Here is a 14,693-nt window from a genome sequence, read left to right on the forward strand (position 1 = left end):
CAGATAACAAGGTTATGAGCGAGTTCTGAATACTGGCTCGCCGCTCTGCTCGCGTTACTCGGGCGTCCCAATTCAGTCCATTTAAACCTCCTTCCCAAAGGGCACTTCGCATGCCCTACGCAACGCTCTACTACCAAACTGCACCACTCTAGGTAGCGCGGAGGGTGGGGATTGGGACAGGGGGGGATTGGGCTGTGGTTGCTTGGTCACAGACCTGTTGCGCCCTCTATTGGTCGGTCAGTGATAGAATTATAGTTCAAAATGGTCACTCACTGGCTTTCAACGTTGGCAAGTGATGGTACCGCTGCTGTCCAAGCAATGTATATTTTGCACTGAGTCATTTTAACATTTTGGCTCATTTTGTCAATGTTGCATGAATTATGAGGGGGTTTGTGATTATATTTGTTATTCTATCTAGCTCGATTTTGGTCTCAAAATGCACCAAATTGATGCATTTACATTGTCAATATTGAAAAATTTTCTGCAGCCACTGTATTGTTTATAAGGGTGGGGACACCACTGTATTGTTTATAAGGGTGGGGACACCTGCAGCCACTGTATTGTTTATAAGGGTGGGGACACCTGCGGTCACTGTATTGTTTATAAGGGTGGGGACACCTGCAGCCAATGTATTGTTTATAAGGGTGGGGTACCTGCAGCCACTGTATTGTTTATAAGGGTGGGGTACCTGCAGCCACTGTATTGTTTATAAGGGTGGGGACACCTGCAGCCACTGTATTGTTTATAAGGGTGGGGACACCTGCAGTCACTGTAGTAGTTATAAGGGTGGGGACACCTGCAGTCACTGTATTGTTTATAAGGGTGGGGACACCTGCAGCCACTGTATTGTTTATAAGGGTGGGGACACCTGCAGCCACTGTATTGTTTATAAGGGTGGGGACACCTGCAGTCACTGTAGTAGTTATAAGGGTGGGGACACCTGCAGTCACTGTATTGTTTATAAGGGTGGGGACACCTGCAGCCACTGTATTGTTTATAAGGGTGGGGACACCTGCAGTCACTGTAGTGTTTATAAGGGTGGGGACACCTGCAGTCATTGTAGTAGTTATAAGGGTGGGGACACCTGCAGTCACTGTAGTGTTTATAAGGGTGGGGACACCTGCAGTCACTGTATTGTTTATAAGGGTGGGGACACCTGCAGTCGGGTGAGACTGAAGAGGTCACTTAGTTGAGTGATGAGACGTTTCCGTGTGTGTGTGTGTGTGTGTGTGTGTGTGTGTGTGTGTGTGTGTGTGTTAATTGTCTCTATTAAATCTGTTTGTGTGTTTTCATTTAAAAAGATGGCGTCTCTGTGGTTTTTCTGTCCACAGCTGATTCCGATGCGTCTCGTCTGTCCACACTAGAGTCTGTCTCTGTCACACATCATGAGCGTGGTAGCCGTCTCTCCAGTGGCTCCTGAGTCCCCTTCCTCCATGCTCACCTCTGTCACACCTACGATGGATCCCTCCTCATCCTCACCTCCCCTCATCACTGCAGTGGAGGAGCAGCCTCAGGACCAGGCCTCCGCCCCGGGATCCGGCTCCAACCCCACCTCCTTGTGTGGAGGAGGACTGCATCTGGGGAGGGAACCCTCCAGGAGGTAATGTCTCCAGACATGTGGTTCTCAGTTAGGTCCTCTGCTTGTTTTCTGTTCTGGTGGGTCGGTTCTTACAGTCGCCTGTGGTCCCGCTGATCCGGCCTGCAGTCAGGCAGGTCTGGCACCTGCAACAACAGGCGACTGTCCTGGACTGACAAGACAAGCAGAGGACCTGATCAAAACCCCCACCCTCAAAGACAAGTAGTAGAAAAATAACATCTGGCGTCCGGGTGGCGTGGCGGTGTATTCCGTTACCTACCAACACGCAGGTTTGAATCCCCATGTTGCCTCCAGCTTGGTCGGGCGTCCCTACAGACACAACTGGCCGTGTCTGCGGGTGGGAAGCCGGATGTGGGTGTGTGTCCTGGTCGCTGCACCAGCGCCTCCTGTGGTCATTCGGGGTGCCTGTTCAGAGGGGAGGGGGTACTGGGGGTAATAGCGTGATCCTCCCACCTGCTACGTCCCCCTGGTGAAACTCCTCACTGTCAGGTGAAAAGAAGTGGCTGGTGACTCCACATGTATGGGAGGAGACATGTGGTAGTCTGCAGCCCTCCCCGGATCAGCAGAGGGGGCGGAGCAGAGACCGGGACGGCTCAGAAGAGTGGGGTTATTGGCCGGGTACAATTGGGGAGAAAAACGGGGGGGGGGGATCCAAACAATAAAAACCAGGGTTAGACACATGACCAGCGGAGACTGATAAGAATAAACCCGTGGGTCGGGAACGAGGACGGTTCTGTTCTGATGTGATGGTTTCCTGCCCAGCCAGTTGCCCTGCGGGTCTCTGCCGTTAGCATGTGCTTCAAGTCAGGCCTGGATGCTGAAGAAGTGGGAATAAAGGTTCGGAGGGAAGCCTCGGGCCTGCTGCTTCAGACCAGGTACTGGTCCAAGCGTGGGAAGGAACCTTCCCGACGGTTATATCCGGAGGTCGGCGCCGGACGTCAGTGTAACTTGGTGTAACCGACATTTTGAAGTCTGCGCCTGCTGTCCACAGGGATTGTTTAGGTGTGAGCAGGTGTGAAAATGGGCGGGGCTTAACGTGGTCCGTAAGGTCTGTTCTGTTCATTGTTCACACAAGCTCCTCCCACCGCCATAATGACGGCTCACCGCTACCCATGAGCAACGCAGAGGAGGAGGTGTTCCCCGGCTTGTTCCCTGTTTCTCGGGTCTCCACAGCAGATTTTATGGTTTCCATCGGTACCCTGTGACGGCACAGCGCCGAGGGTGGTCGTTGTTAACCCGGGCCTCGGCCGATCCGGACTGGAGCCTCGGCCGATCCGGACTGGAGCCTCGGCCGATCCGAACTGGAGCCTCGACCGATCCGGACTGGAGCCTCGGCCGATCCGGACTGGAGCCTCGACTGATCCGGTATGGTCTTGTTGATCCGCATACTGATTCGGCAGAACTTTGCGCCGGATGCCCTTCCCGACACCACCACTACCCCTATGGACGGGGGCACGGGTGAAGCGCTGGGGCGGTGCCGGTGTTTACTTGTGCCCAGGCCAGGCGCCAGAAGAACCAGTTCAGGTAGACGAACACAGCATTGTCTACTGAACCCTGTCAGTTGTGTTCATTATTTCATTGGAAACAAGCACGGCAAAACCGAAGGCTGGGCTGAACCCTCCACGGTAAAGGTCAAGAAGTGCCTTTCTGACCAGCGAGGGTCACCATGCTAACGGTGACCCTCGCTGGTCACAGTTAGCATGGTGACCCTCGCTGGTCACCATGCTAACGGTGACCAGCAGCCCCCGACTCACTGTTGACCACTCAGCCGCCGTCCTGCGCCGTGCATCACGGCCATTCTGATATGGCGGCTCTTTGTGTTGTGTTTATTGAGAAAGTTCATTTAAAATGATGATAAAAATATGTCCCTAGGTGTGTGTGTGTGTGTGTGTGTGTGTGTGTGTGTGTGTGTGTGTGTATGTGTGTGTGTGTGTGTGTGTGTGGGCGGGCCCTGTGATGGCCTGGCGGCCTGTCCACGTTGCCTCCCCGCCTGCCGCCCACTGACTGCTGGGATAGGCTCCAGCATCGTGCCACCCTGAGTAAGGATCGGCGGTTCCGATAATGGATGGATGGATGGATGCATGGATGGATGGATGGATGCATGGATGGATGGATGGATGGATGGATGGATGGATGGATGGATGGATGGATGAAAAGTATACCGAGCTACAACTGGGCTCCTATGAAAGTGAACAGAACCGCCCGTGTCCCTCTTCTGGCAAACAGAGAAGTGGTGCAGTGGCACCGAGCGTTGGGTGGTGCCTGTTGCTGCAGTGACCTGAGCACCTCCTCCACCATGTTATGACTGAACATGAATGTAAAAACCTTGAATTAAATATGTAAATATGAACCAACAAGGAACTGACATCGAAACAAACGGAGGAGGGGAGGGGGGGGGGCTCTTGTGGAGTGGCTGTGTGATGCGGGGTTAAATCAGATGGAGTAGGTTGGACTAGACTACGTCGGCTGTAACGAGGTAAAACTGGGGTAGACTAGAGCAGAGATGTGATATGAAGACAGTAAAGCTGTCAGTGAAGATGTGTCTTGTTTCAGGTGCAGGAAGCCACCCCCGCTGCACAGCGGAGCAGACTGGAAGGTGGTGCTCCACCTGCCGGAGATCGAGACGTGGCTAAGAGCCACCAGCGACCGAGTCGCACAACTTACACACTCCGTCAGCCAAGACGCCGCCAGCAGACATGTGGACGTGCACCTGGTACAACTCAAGGTGAGACAGGAGAGGTGTGTGTGTGTGTGTCTGTGTGTGTGTGTGTGTGTGTGTGTGTGTGTGTGTGTGTGTGTGTGTGTGTGTGTTGTATCATATATTTGAGCTTGTGTCTGTCGTGGAGCCTCTTGCTCCATAGGAAGCGGCTGTTTGTGTTGTTCCACTGGGAGTCCTGGTGTGAGTCAGAGACATGGAGATGGTTTGTTTTATTTGGTTCTGTGATCTGGGCTGCACTCCTCTGATATAAGGCCAGACAGATGCCTGCTTCACGTCCATCTTGCCTGCTGAAGTGTCCATGAGCCAGTGAGCGATATGGTGTCTGAGCATCAGCAGGCCGTCAGTCCCGTTCACACACATCTGTCTAACACCACACCAGTGTTGTTGTATTCATGGAACACTATGAGTATTACAGCTGCTAGTTAAGACGCCGTTAAAGTCAGACTGAGATCAGCCACCAGATTTGTGTCAGAACAAGCTGACACACACAAACACACACACACACACACACACACATACACACACACACACACACAAACACACACACATTCAGCTAACATACAAGAAGGCACGTGGCTAAGTGTGTCAGATTGTATTTCTTCCCCTGCATGCCATACGGTGAAGTGTGTGGGTGGGTGGGTGTGTGTGGGTGTGTGTGTGTGTGTGTGTGGGTGGGTGGGTGGGTGGGTGTGTGTGTGTGTGTGTGTGTGTGTGTGTGTGTGTGCGTGCGTGCGTGTGTGTGTGCGTGTGTGTTTGCTCTTAGCTCTTCCATCCAGCAGTATGAACTGGCCAACCCGAGGCAGTGTATTTTCCCAGAATGCCTTGCTCCTCTCTGGTTTTAGCTGTAGGTGTTATGTAATAGACACACCACCAGTCTTTCATTTGACCCTTCATCCGTTTATGTAACTACACTGTAGTTACATAAACACAACATGTAGTTACACTCAGCCATTGTACAGTTTGTGTCTGTCGTCTCCAGGCCCGAAATCTCATTTTACTTCCTCACATTTCACTATATTCATTCATTCATTCATTCATTAAGTGATGCATCATTGCACCTCTGTCTGTTGTGTGGGATTATGCAGCATGCATACAGACTGTGTCTGTTGTGTGGGATTATGCAGCATGCATGCAGACTGTGTCTGTTGTGTGGGATTATGCAGCATGCATACAGACTGTGTCTGTTGTGTGGGATTATGCAGCATGCATACAGACTGTGTCTGTTGTGTGGGATTATGCATTATGCATACAGACTGTGTCTGTTGTGTGGGATTATGCATTATGCATACAGACTGTGTCTGTTGTGTCAGATTATGCAGCCTGCATACAGACTGTGTCTGTTGTGTGGGATTATGCATTATGCATACAGACTGTGTCTGTTGTGTCAGATTACGCATTATGCATACAGACTGTGTCTGTTGTGTGGGATTATGCAGCATGCATGCAGACTGTGTCTGTTGTGTGGGATTATGCAGCATGCATACAGACTGTGTCTGTTGTGTGGGATTATGCATTATGCATACAGACTGTGTCTGTTGTGTGGGATTATGCAGCATGCATACAGACTGTGTCTGTTGTGTGGGATTATGCAGCATGCATGCAGACTGTGTCTGTTGTGTGGGATTATGCAGCATGCATACAGACTGTGTCTGTTGTGTGGGATTATGCATTATGCATACAGACTGTGTCTGTTGTGTGGGATTATGCAGCATGCATACAGACTGTGTCTGTTGTGTGGGATTATGCAGCATGCATACAGACTGTGTCTGTTGTGTCAGATTATGCATTATGCATACAGACTGTGTCTGTTGTGTGGGATTATGCAGCATGCATACAGACTGTGTCTGTTGTGTGGGATTATGCAGCATGTTTACAGACTGTGTCTGTTGTGTGGGATTATGCAGCATGCATACAGACTGTGTTTGTTGTGTGGGATTATGCAGCATGCATACAGACTGTGTCTGTTGTGTCAGATTATGCAGCATGCATACAGACTGTGTCTGTTGTGTGGGATTATGCAGCATGCATACAGACTGTGTTTGTTGTGTAGGATTATGCAGCATGCATACAGACTGTGTTTGTTGTGTGGGATTATGCAGCATGCATACAGACTGTGTCTGTTGTGTGGGATTATGCATTATGCATACAGACTGTGTCTGTTGTGTGGGATTATGCAGCATGCATACAGACTGTGTCTGTTGTGTGGGATTATGCAGCATGCATACAGACTGTGTCTGTTGTGTGGGATTATGCAGCATGTTTACAGACTGTGTCTGTTGTGTGGCATTATGCAGCATACAGACTGTGTCTGTTGTGTGGGATTATGCAGCATGCTTACAGACTGTGTCTGTTGTGTGGGATTATGCATTATGCATACAGACTGTGTCTGTTGTGTCAGATTATGCAGCATGCATACAGACTGTGTTTGATTGATTGATGGATGTGTCTGTTTTACACAAAGCCTCCCACATCTGCTGCATGCTGGTTTCAACCGTCTCACTTCAGTTTCATCCAGGGGTCTGCGGCTCAAAGCTGCTCTGACCCAGATGTTGTGGGGTGCATTGTTGTCGGGTGCTGTGCTGAACTGTGTCTCCATCTTTTGCTGTATCTGGAATCATTGATAGATACATACATACAAGTTGTGCATAGCGCATTGCTGTGATTGTTTCCTGTAGTATACTGCCTGGGGAATGCCTTGAGGCTTTTTAGGCAAGTATTCCCCTTCACATTCCGTTGCCAGTTATATATTGTATATATATTTTTATTTTTCATATACATAAACAAACAAACAAACAAACAGAGATAACTCAGTACTTTGAACATGGACATCTCAACAGATGTCGGCCATGTTACCACCAACTATCCAACACTGACCCCATCTGTACCGACTCCTCTCCTCTCTGTACCTGCACCAATTAGCCTCTGTGTGTGTGTGTGTGTGTGTGTTTCTGGTCACAGGACTTACTGGATCACAGCCTGGTTTTGTTCTGGGAAGTGATGAGGTCATCTGTCATGCTGCTGAGTGACCAGTGGGGGGGGGGGGAGAAGCTCACAGATGTGGCTTTGTGGTGCTTGGTTGATGTAAATGTCACATTTTGTGTGTGTGTGTGTGTGTGTGTGTGTGTGTGTGTGTGTGTGTGTGTTACAGCGCTAGTCTGATGGTGTCTGTTTGTGGTGACTCAGTTGTGACGTCATGTATGAGACGGTTAGACAGAGATCTTTTCATAATGACTTCATTCGCTGTAGCCGACCAACACACACTCAGAATAAACAATGTAATAATAAAGCTAAAGAAATTGTCACCATGAGAATCTCGAGCAGGAAGTCCACATCCGGCCAGCATAACGACATTTGTCCTGGTGACACTCGTCGTGTTTCCATTCACATTTTCAAATAATTTCAAACAAATTGTGAAATGAGAAAAAGTGAATGGCTTTCCATCAGACGTGTAAATAAACCCGGGTGCCGTTCCACACGTCACCGTCCACCACCTCACCTGGCTTTAAACAGACGTCCGTCTCATGTCAGTGAGGAGGTCCATCTCCTCACCATCTTCATACTCATGGACCACGGCGGGACTCATCTCTACATGGTGTCTTCTGGGACAAGTGAACAGCAGTCTTTAAACAGCAGCACCCCCTAGTGTCTGTCAGACTGTGTCCGTGCCTGTCCATTATCTACGACTCCTCTGTGGTGCTGGCCGGCAGGTTTATGGATGTTACTCCTACCTACGGTAAGTAGAGGCTGCTCCGCCCTGCTGGCTGAACCAGGAAGTAGATCAGCAGTGTCCTCCACCACTGATCATACTGGACATCTCACACCATAACTTCCACTTCCACATGTCTGGTTTGGATAACTGGGTTGAATTGAACTGGACTTGCTTAAAGGTGTCTGACCCTGTCCAGGTGTCCCATAAGACCCCGTTGTGAAGCGGAGTCCACGTTTAGCATGTCGACCATGACGGAAACATAAAACCTGGTAGTTTGACCTAAAACTAGAAGAAAATCAAGTTAAACACGTTTTGTTGGGACAACAAGATGTTCTCCATCCTCCAGCCTGCAGCTCCTACGTGTTTTACACGAAGAGCAGATGTTTCTGGGAATAAAGGACAAACACAAGACCTAAATCAAACAAAGGCCATTTTGACATTTTCATCATTTTGTCCAAACTGGATAAACGGTTTGTTTTGTTGGTTTTTGTCATGGACCGCTCTACAAGTGGACTAAAAGGAATCTAGCTGATCCATATTACCATATATATCCATCCATCCATCCATCCATTATCCAAACCACCGATCCTGCTCTCAGGGTGGCGGGGACGCTGGAGCCTATCCCAGCAGTCACAGAGACCATGTTACCCCATAATAGAGACCATGTTATGAAGGAGAAGGATTACACAAGCCACTGGAACACATGAAGACTTGTTGACAACTGTCAAGAAGAGAAAACTGAAACGGTATGGTGACATCTCGAGAAGTTCTGGCCTTGCCAAGACCCTCCTGCAAGGCACAGTGAGGGGCGGGCGAGGACGAGGGAGACAGAAGAAGCCATGGCTACGTACCATCAGAGAGTGGACAGGCCTGGACTTTGCCAGCTTACAGAGGGCAGTTGAGGACGGACAGAGCAGGTGAGGACTGGTTGCGGATTCAGCAGCGGTGCCCCAACGACCTCTCAAGAGGTTACGGGATAGGTGAGGAGAGGAGAGGAGAGGAGAGGTGAGGTGAGGTGAGGTGAGGTGAGGTGAGGTGAGGTGAGGAGAGGTGAGGTGAGGTGAGGTGAGGCGAGGTGAGGAGAGGAGAGGGGAGAGGAGAGGAGAGGAGAGGAGAGGTGAGGAGAGGTGAGGTGAAGGGCAGGAGAGGAGAGGAGAGGAGAGGTGAGGTGAGGCGAGGCGAGGCGAGGGGAGGGGAGGGGAGGGGAGGGGAGGAGAGGAGAGGGGAGGGGAGGGGAGAGGTGAGGAGAGGTGAGGAGGGGAGAGGGGAGGAGAGGCGAGGAGAGGGGAGGGGAGGGGAGAGGTGAGGAGAGGGGAGGGGAGGGGAGGGGAGGGGAGAGGAGAGGAGAGGAGAGGAGAGGAGAGGAGAGGGGAGGGGAGAGGAGAGGAGAGGAGAGGAGAGGAGAGGAGAGGAGAGGAGAGGAGAGGAGAGGAGAGGAGAGGAGAGGGGAGGAGAGGAGAGGAGAGGAGAGGGGAGGAGCTGATCCATGAGGATCATCTGACACACACACACCAGCACGTGTAGGACTGTCACACTCACATTAGTCACATTAAAGCAGGACCTGCAGTCTTTGCTGCGGCGGTCTGCTGGTGGCAGGAGGTACTGCATGGTGGCTGGGGGTCATGTCCTTCTTTCAGGACTAAAACCGGACGTTTCCTCACAGCTTTTGTGGCAGCGTGACTCCTCAGCAAGCGGCGGTCTGCTGGTGGCAGGAGGTACTGCATGGTGGCTGGGGGTCATGTCCTCCTTTCAGGACTAAAACCGGACGTTTCCTCACAGCTTTTGTGGCAGCGTGACTCCTCAGCAAGCGGCGGTCTGCTGGTGGCAGGAGGTACTGCATGGTGGCTGGGGGTCATGTCCTCCTTTCAGGACTAAAACCGGACGTCTCCACACAGTTTTTTGTGGCAGCGTGACTCCTCAGCAAGCGGCGGTCTGCTGGTGGCAGGAGGTACTGCATGGTGGCTGGGGGTCATGTCCTCCTTTCAGGACTAAAACCGGACGTCTCCACACAGCTTTTGTGGCAGCGTGACTCCTCAGCAAGTGCGTTGATCATCATTACATGCACTTCTCAATCTTTGCTCATCAGATGAACCGAACCTGAGTCTAATTACGGAGAACAGACCAAACTGATCCAGCACCTCTTGCGTCACCACGGAACACCCCACCTATCATTGGTGGTTGGCGCCATCTAGTGGTCACATGATGTAAAGCCACAGGATGCCTTGATGTCGTCAGTAGATGAACTATTCTTTATGTTTTGCAGAAGTCTCTTCATTTAAACACAGATTGAAGAGACGTCATGTTATTTCTTACATACACACAAACTATTAGTGTAGCTACGGTTAATGTCCATAAAGTTTATGACGATCCAATACTTGCTGACATATAATATGTATATATTCAACATTGTGAAATAGCATTCATAACGTTTTAATATTGACCTCTCCCTCGTTATTATTCCTCATTGTTTTCTCCTTCACAAGGCGCTCAGCAACTGTCTCTCAATCCCTCCTTCTCGCTCTGTGTGTGTGTGTGTGTGTGTGTGTGTGTGTGTGTGTGTGTGTGTGTGTGTGTGTGTGTGTGTGTGTGTGTGTGTGTGTGTGTGTGTGTGTGTGTGTGTGTGTGTGTGTGTGTGTCAGGCTGCAGACTGGGACAGCTGTCTGGGTATGTGGGCTAGTTTCTGGTCTGGTTTGGTGGTTCTCGTTAGTTTGTGTGGTTGCTGGGTTACTCCGGTGTTTTTTTGTTGTATTGTTGCATTTTGTCCTGTATTTAGATGAGGTGGTCTAAAGTACACACATGGTTTTATAGATCACCACACACACACACATATACGTATACACTACCGTTCAAAAGTTTGGGATCACCCAAACAATTTTGTGTTTTCCATGAAAAGTCACACTTATTCACCACCATATGTTGTGAAATGAATAGAAAATAGAGTCAAGACATTGACAAGGTTAGAAATAATGATTTGTATTTGAAATAAGATTTTTTTTACATCAAACTTTGCTTTCGTCAAAGAATCCTCCATTTGCAGCAATTACAGCATTGCAGACCTTTGGCATTCTAGCTGTTAATTTGTTGAGGTAATCTGGAGAAATTGCACCCCACGCTTCCAGACGCAGCTCCCACAAGTTGGATTGGTTGGATGGGCACTTCTTTGAGCAGATTGAGTTTCTGGAGCATCACATTTGTGGGGTCAATTAAACGCTCAAAATGGCCAGAAAAAGAGAACTTTCATCTGAAACTCGACAGTCTATTCTTGTTCTTAGAAATGAAGGCTATTCCATGCGAGAAATTGCTAAGAAATTGAAGATTTCCTACACCGGTGTGTACTACTCCCTTCAGAGGACAGCACAAACAGGCTCTAACAGGTACTATTTAATGAAGATGCCAGTTGGGGACCTGTGAGGCGTCTGTTTCTCAAACTAGAGACTCTAATGTACTTATCTTCTTGCTCAGTTGTGCAACGCGGCCTCCCACTTCTTTTTCTACTCTGGTTAGAGCCTGTTTGTGCTGTCCTCTGAAGGGAGTAGTACACACCGGTGTAGGAAATCTTCAATTTCTTAGCAATTTCTCGCATGGAATAGCCTTCATTTCTAAGAACAAGAATAGACTGTCGAGTTTCAGATGAAAGTTCTCTTTTTCTGGCCATTTTGAGCGTTTAATTGACCCCACAAATGTGATGCTCCAGAAACTCAATCTGCTCAAAGAAGTGCCCATCCAACCAATCCAACTTGTGGGAGCTGCTTCTGGAAGCGTGGGGTGCAATTTCTCCAGATTACCTCAACAAATTAACAGCTAGAATGCCAAAGGTCTGCAATGCTGTAATTGCTGCAAATGGAGGATTCTTTGACGAAAGCAAAGTTTGATGTAAAAAAAATCTTATTTCAAATACAAATCATTATTTCTAACCTTGTCAATGTCTTGACTCTATTTTCTATTCATTTCACAACATATGGTGGTGAATAGGTGTGACTTTTCATGGAAAACACGAAATTGTTTGGGTGATCCCAAACTTTTGAACGGTAGTGTATATATATATAGTACATATACATAGCCAGACAGAGAGACAGTTAGAAGTGGAGAGATGACGTGTTCTGGGTAAACGTAATCCCCCTCTCTCAGTACTTCCGCTCTCATTCAGCTCCCACACAGTTTCATTTAAACCAGTGTGCACGTCGGACTCCGGCCAGCTGTCACATGACGTCAATCCTCTGATGTCATTGATGCTCCGTCCATCAAATTCAACCTCTCCGTACAAACGCTATGGGAAGGCGTCCAGGTTATTTGACATGATTGAGCAGTGTTCCTCTGCCCCCGGGAAGCCTTGCCTCGTGGACCAGCACTGGCAGCTCACGCTGCTGGTTCGGGATTCTCCTGTTTGACTTTGTGTAGTTTGCTCTCAGTTTTGACATGGTGGCTTTGCAGTGACTGACACTTGCCCTTGTATTTAAAAACATTTCTTTTTGATTTTTCTCCCCAATTGTACTTGGCCAAGTACCCCACTCTTCCGAGCCGTCCCGGTCGCTGCTCCACCCCCTCTGCTGATCCGGGGAGGCTGCAGACTACCACATGCCTCCTCCCATACATGTGGAGTCACCAGCCGCTTCTTTTCACCTGACAGTGAGGAGTTTCACCAGGGGGACGTAGCGCGTGGGAGGATCACGCTATTCCCCCCGAACAGGTGCCCCAACTGACCAGAGGAGGCGCTAGTGCAGCGACCAGGACACATACCCACATCCAGCCTCCCACCGCAGACATGACCAACTGTGTCTGTAGGGACGCCCGACCAAGCCGGAGGCAATACGGGGATTCGAACCGCCGATTGTTAGGCAACGGAATAGAGTGCCATGCCACCCAGACACCCTTGTATTTTGATGATGACGGGTCAGTTAATGCTAATATCAGAGAGACCTGCGGCAGATCTGATTGGCTGAGAGAAAGAAGACATGCAGTTTCTGTCCCAGCGAGGTCTGTCAGTTTGGAACGACCGTGTAGGAAGGAAGGGGGAAGGGAAAAAAGAGAGAAAGAAACGTCAAGAAGCTGGTAGGATCGATTCCATCCCACCAGCTGCCACATGTTTGAAATGACCACACACACACACACACACAGGTTTGGTTATTCCCAGTCTGTCCTGCTCGGGGGGTGAGATGAACTGTGCAGACTTCATCTGTCTATATGGTCTCGTCCTACATCTCAGCAGGGACCGTGTTTCCTGGGGGAGGAGGTCCTCCTGGGGAGCGGTTGTGGATTCAGGGGGAGTCACTTCCCATGCTACGCTGCGTGTCCGGCGAGCATCGCATGCGTTGTCATGTACCGTGGATATAAAGGTGCATACCCCCTGTTAAAACGCCAGGTTTTTGTGATGTGAACAAAATATAAACCAAGATAAATCATGTCAGAACTTTTTCCACTTCTTTGCAAACCTAGAAGTGAAAAAGGATCAGGAGCATTTTAGGGAGAATAAAAAGGGAAATAGAAAACGTACAATAACCTGGTTGCATAAGTGGGCAGACCCTTTTATAACTGGCGGTGTGGTTGTGTTCAGAATGAACCAAACACATTCTAGTTCATGTTAAATTCATTTTCTGCTTTTATTTTAGTTTCCAGCGCCCACTCCCTGGTCACATACAGCAGGGGAGAACCCCTGCGTCTCCAGCTGTCCACTGGACAAACCCAACAGACTTTTTTTACCAACTTTAACTGGACGTTTTAACGAAAGTCTTGCCAAGGTCTTGATCTGTACAGCCCTGTGCGGACTACGATGAAGACGCTGAAGGGGGAAGTGAGCCAGAGTGCTCGTTAAACTGCGACCACGGGGATTTAGAACCGCGCTCCCCTCAGTCCACCTGGCGAGTGTCCACTCTCGGGCCAACAAGATGGACAAACTGCTACTGCTAAATGGAAAAAACTCAAGACTTGTCCAGATCTGCCGCCCTGTGTCTCACTGAAACCTGGCTTAGTGAGCACAGACCGGACAGTACACTTCATCTGCCGCAGTTCCAACTCCTCCGGGAGAACCGTGATACGGAGCTGTCAGGGAAAGTACTGGGGTGGGGGCATATGCTTCTACATAGACGAAGGTTGGTGTACGGATGTCACATAGGTGACGAACTCATGCAGCCCTCACGTAGAGACCTTCTCCATTGACTGTAAGCCATTCTGTTCACCGTGGGAATGTTCATCATGTATTCAGGTCGGTGTCTCTATCCACCCCAGGCCTGCGTTAAAGAGGCATTAAAACACCTGGCTGGTCAAATTACAAACATGGAGCACAAATATCTAGACTCCCTACTCGTTATCCTTGGGCGTTTTAACAGAGCAAACCTCCGCCACAAACTGCTAAAAAATACAGACAGCATGTTCAATGTCCCACCAGAGACAAAAACACTCTGGATCATTGCTACACAATATGAAGGACACCTATCGCTCTGTCCCCCGTACAGTCCTGGTCCTCTCTGATCACTGTCTGATTGATCTCATCCCAACCTGCAGGCAGAAACTAAAACCTGTAAACCCTGTGGCTAAAACTGAGGAAATGGACCAATGAGTCAAAACTGGAGCGCCAGGCCTGCCTCGACTGCACTGACTGGAGTGTTTCTGAGGCTACATCTACAGACCTGGACGAACTTACTGACACTGTGACATCTTACATCAGCTTTTGT

The 14,693-nt window shown here is 49.4% G+C and overlaps 1 protein-coding gene across 1 annotated transcript in view; it reads left to right on the forward strand.

Annotated features, from left to right (window-relative positions):
- The first annotated feature begins 1,457 nt into the window (after window positions 1–1,457).
- The window catches only part of akap6 (A kinase (PRKA) anchor protein 6), a 385,428-nt gene continuing 372,192 nt past the window's right edge, over window positions 1,458–14,693 (forward strand). Inside the window, exons 1-2 of the mRNA XM_056296282.1 lie at window positions 1,458–1,600; window positions 4,151–4,322. Coding sequence (XP_056152257.1) covers window positions 1,458–1,600; window positions 4,151–4,322 — 315 coding nt within the window. The remainder of the gene's footprint in view (window positions 1,601–4,150; window positions 4,323–14,693) is intronic.

Source organism: Lampris incognitus, chromosome 16 (assembly GCF_029633865.1).
Source record: "Lampris incognitus isolate fLamInc1 chromosome 16, fLamInc1.hap2, whole genome shotgun sequence".
NCBI classification, from domain to species: domain Eukaryota; kingdom Metazoa; phylum Chordata; class Actinopteri; order Lampriformes; family Lampridae; genus Lampris; species Lampris incognitus.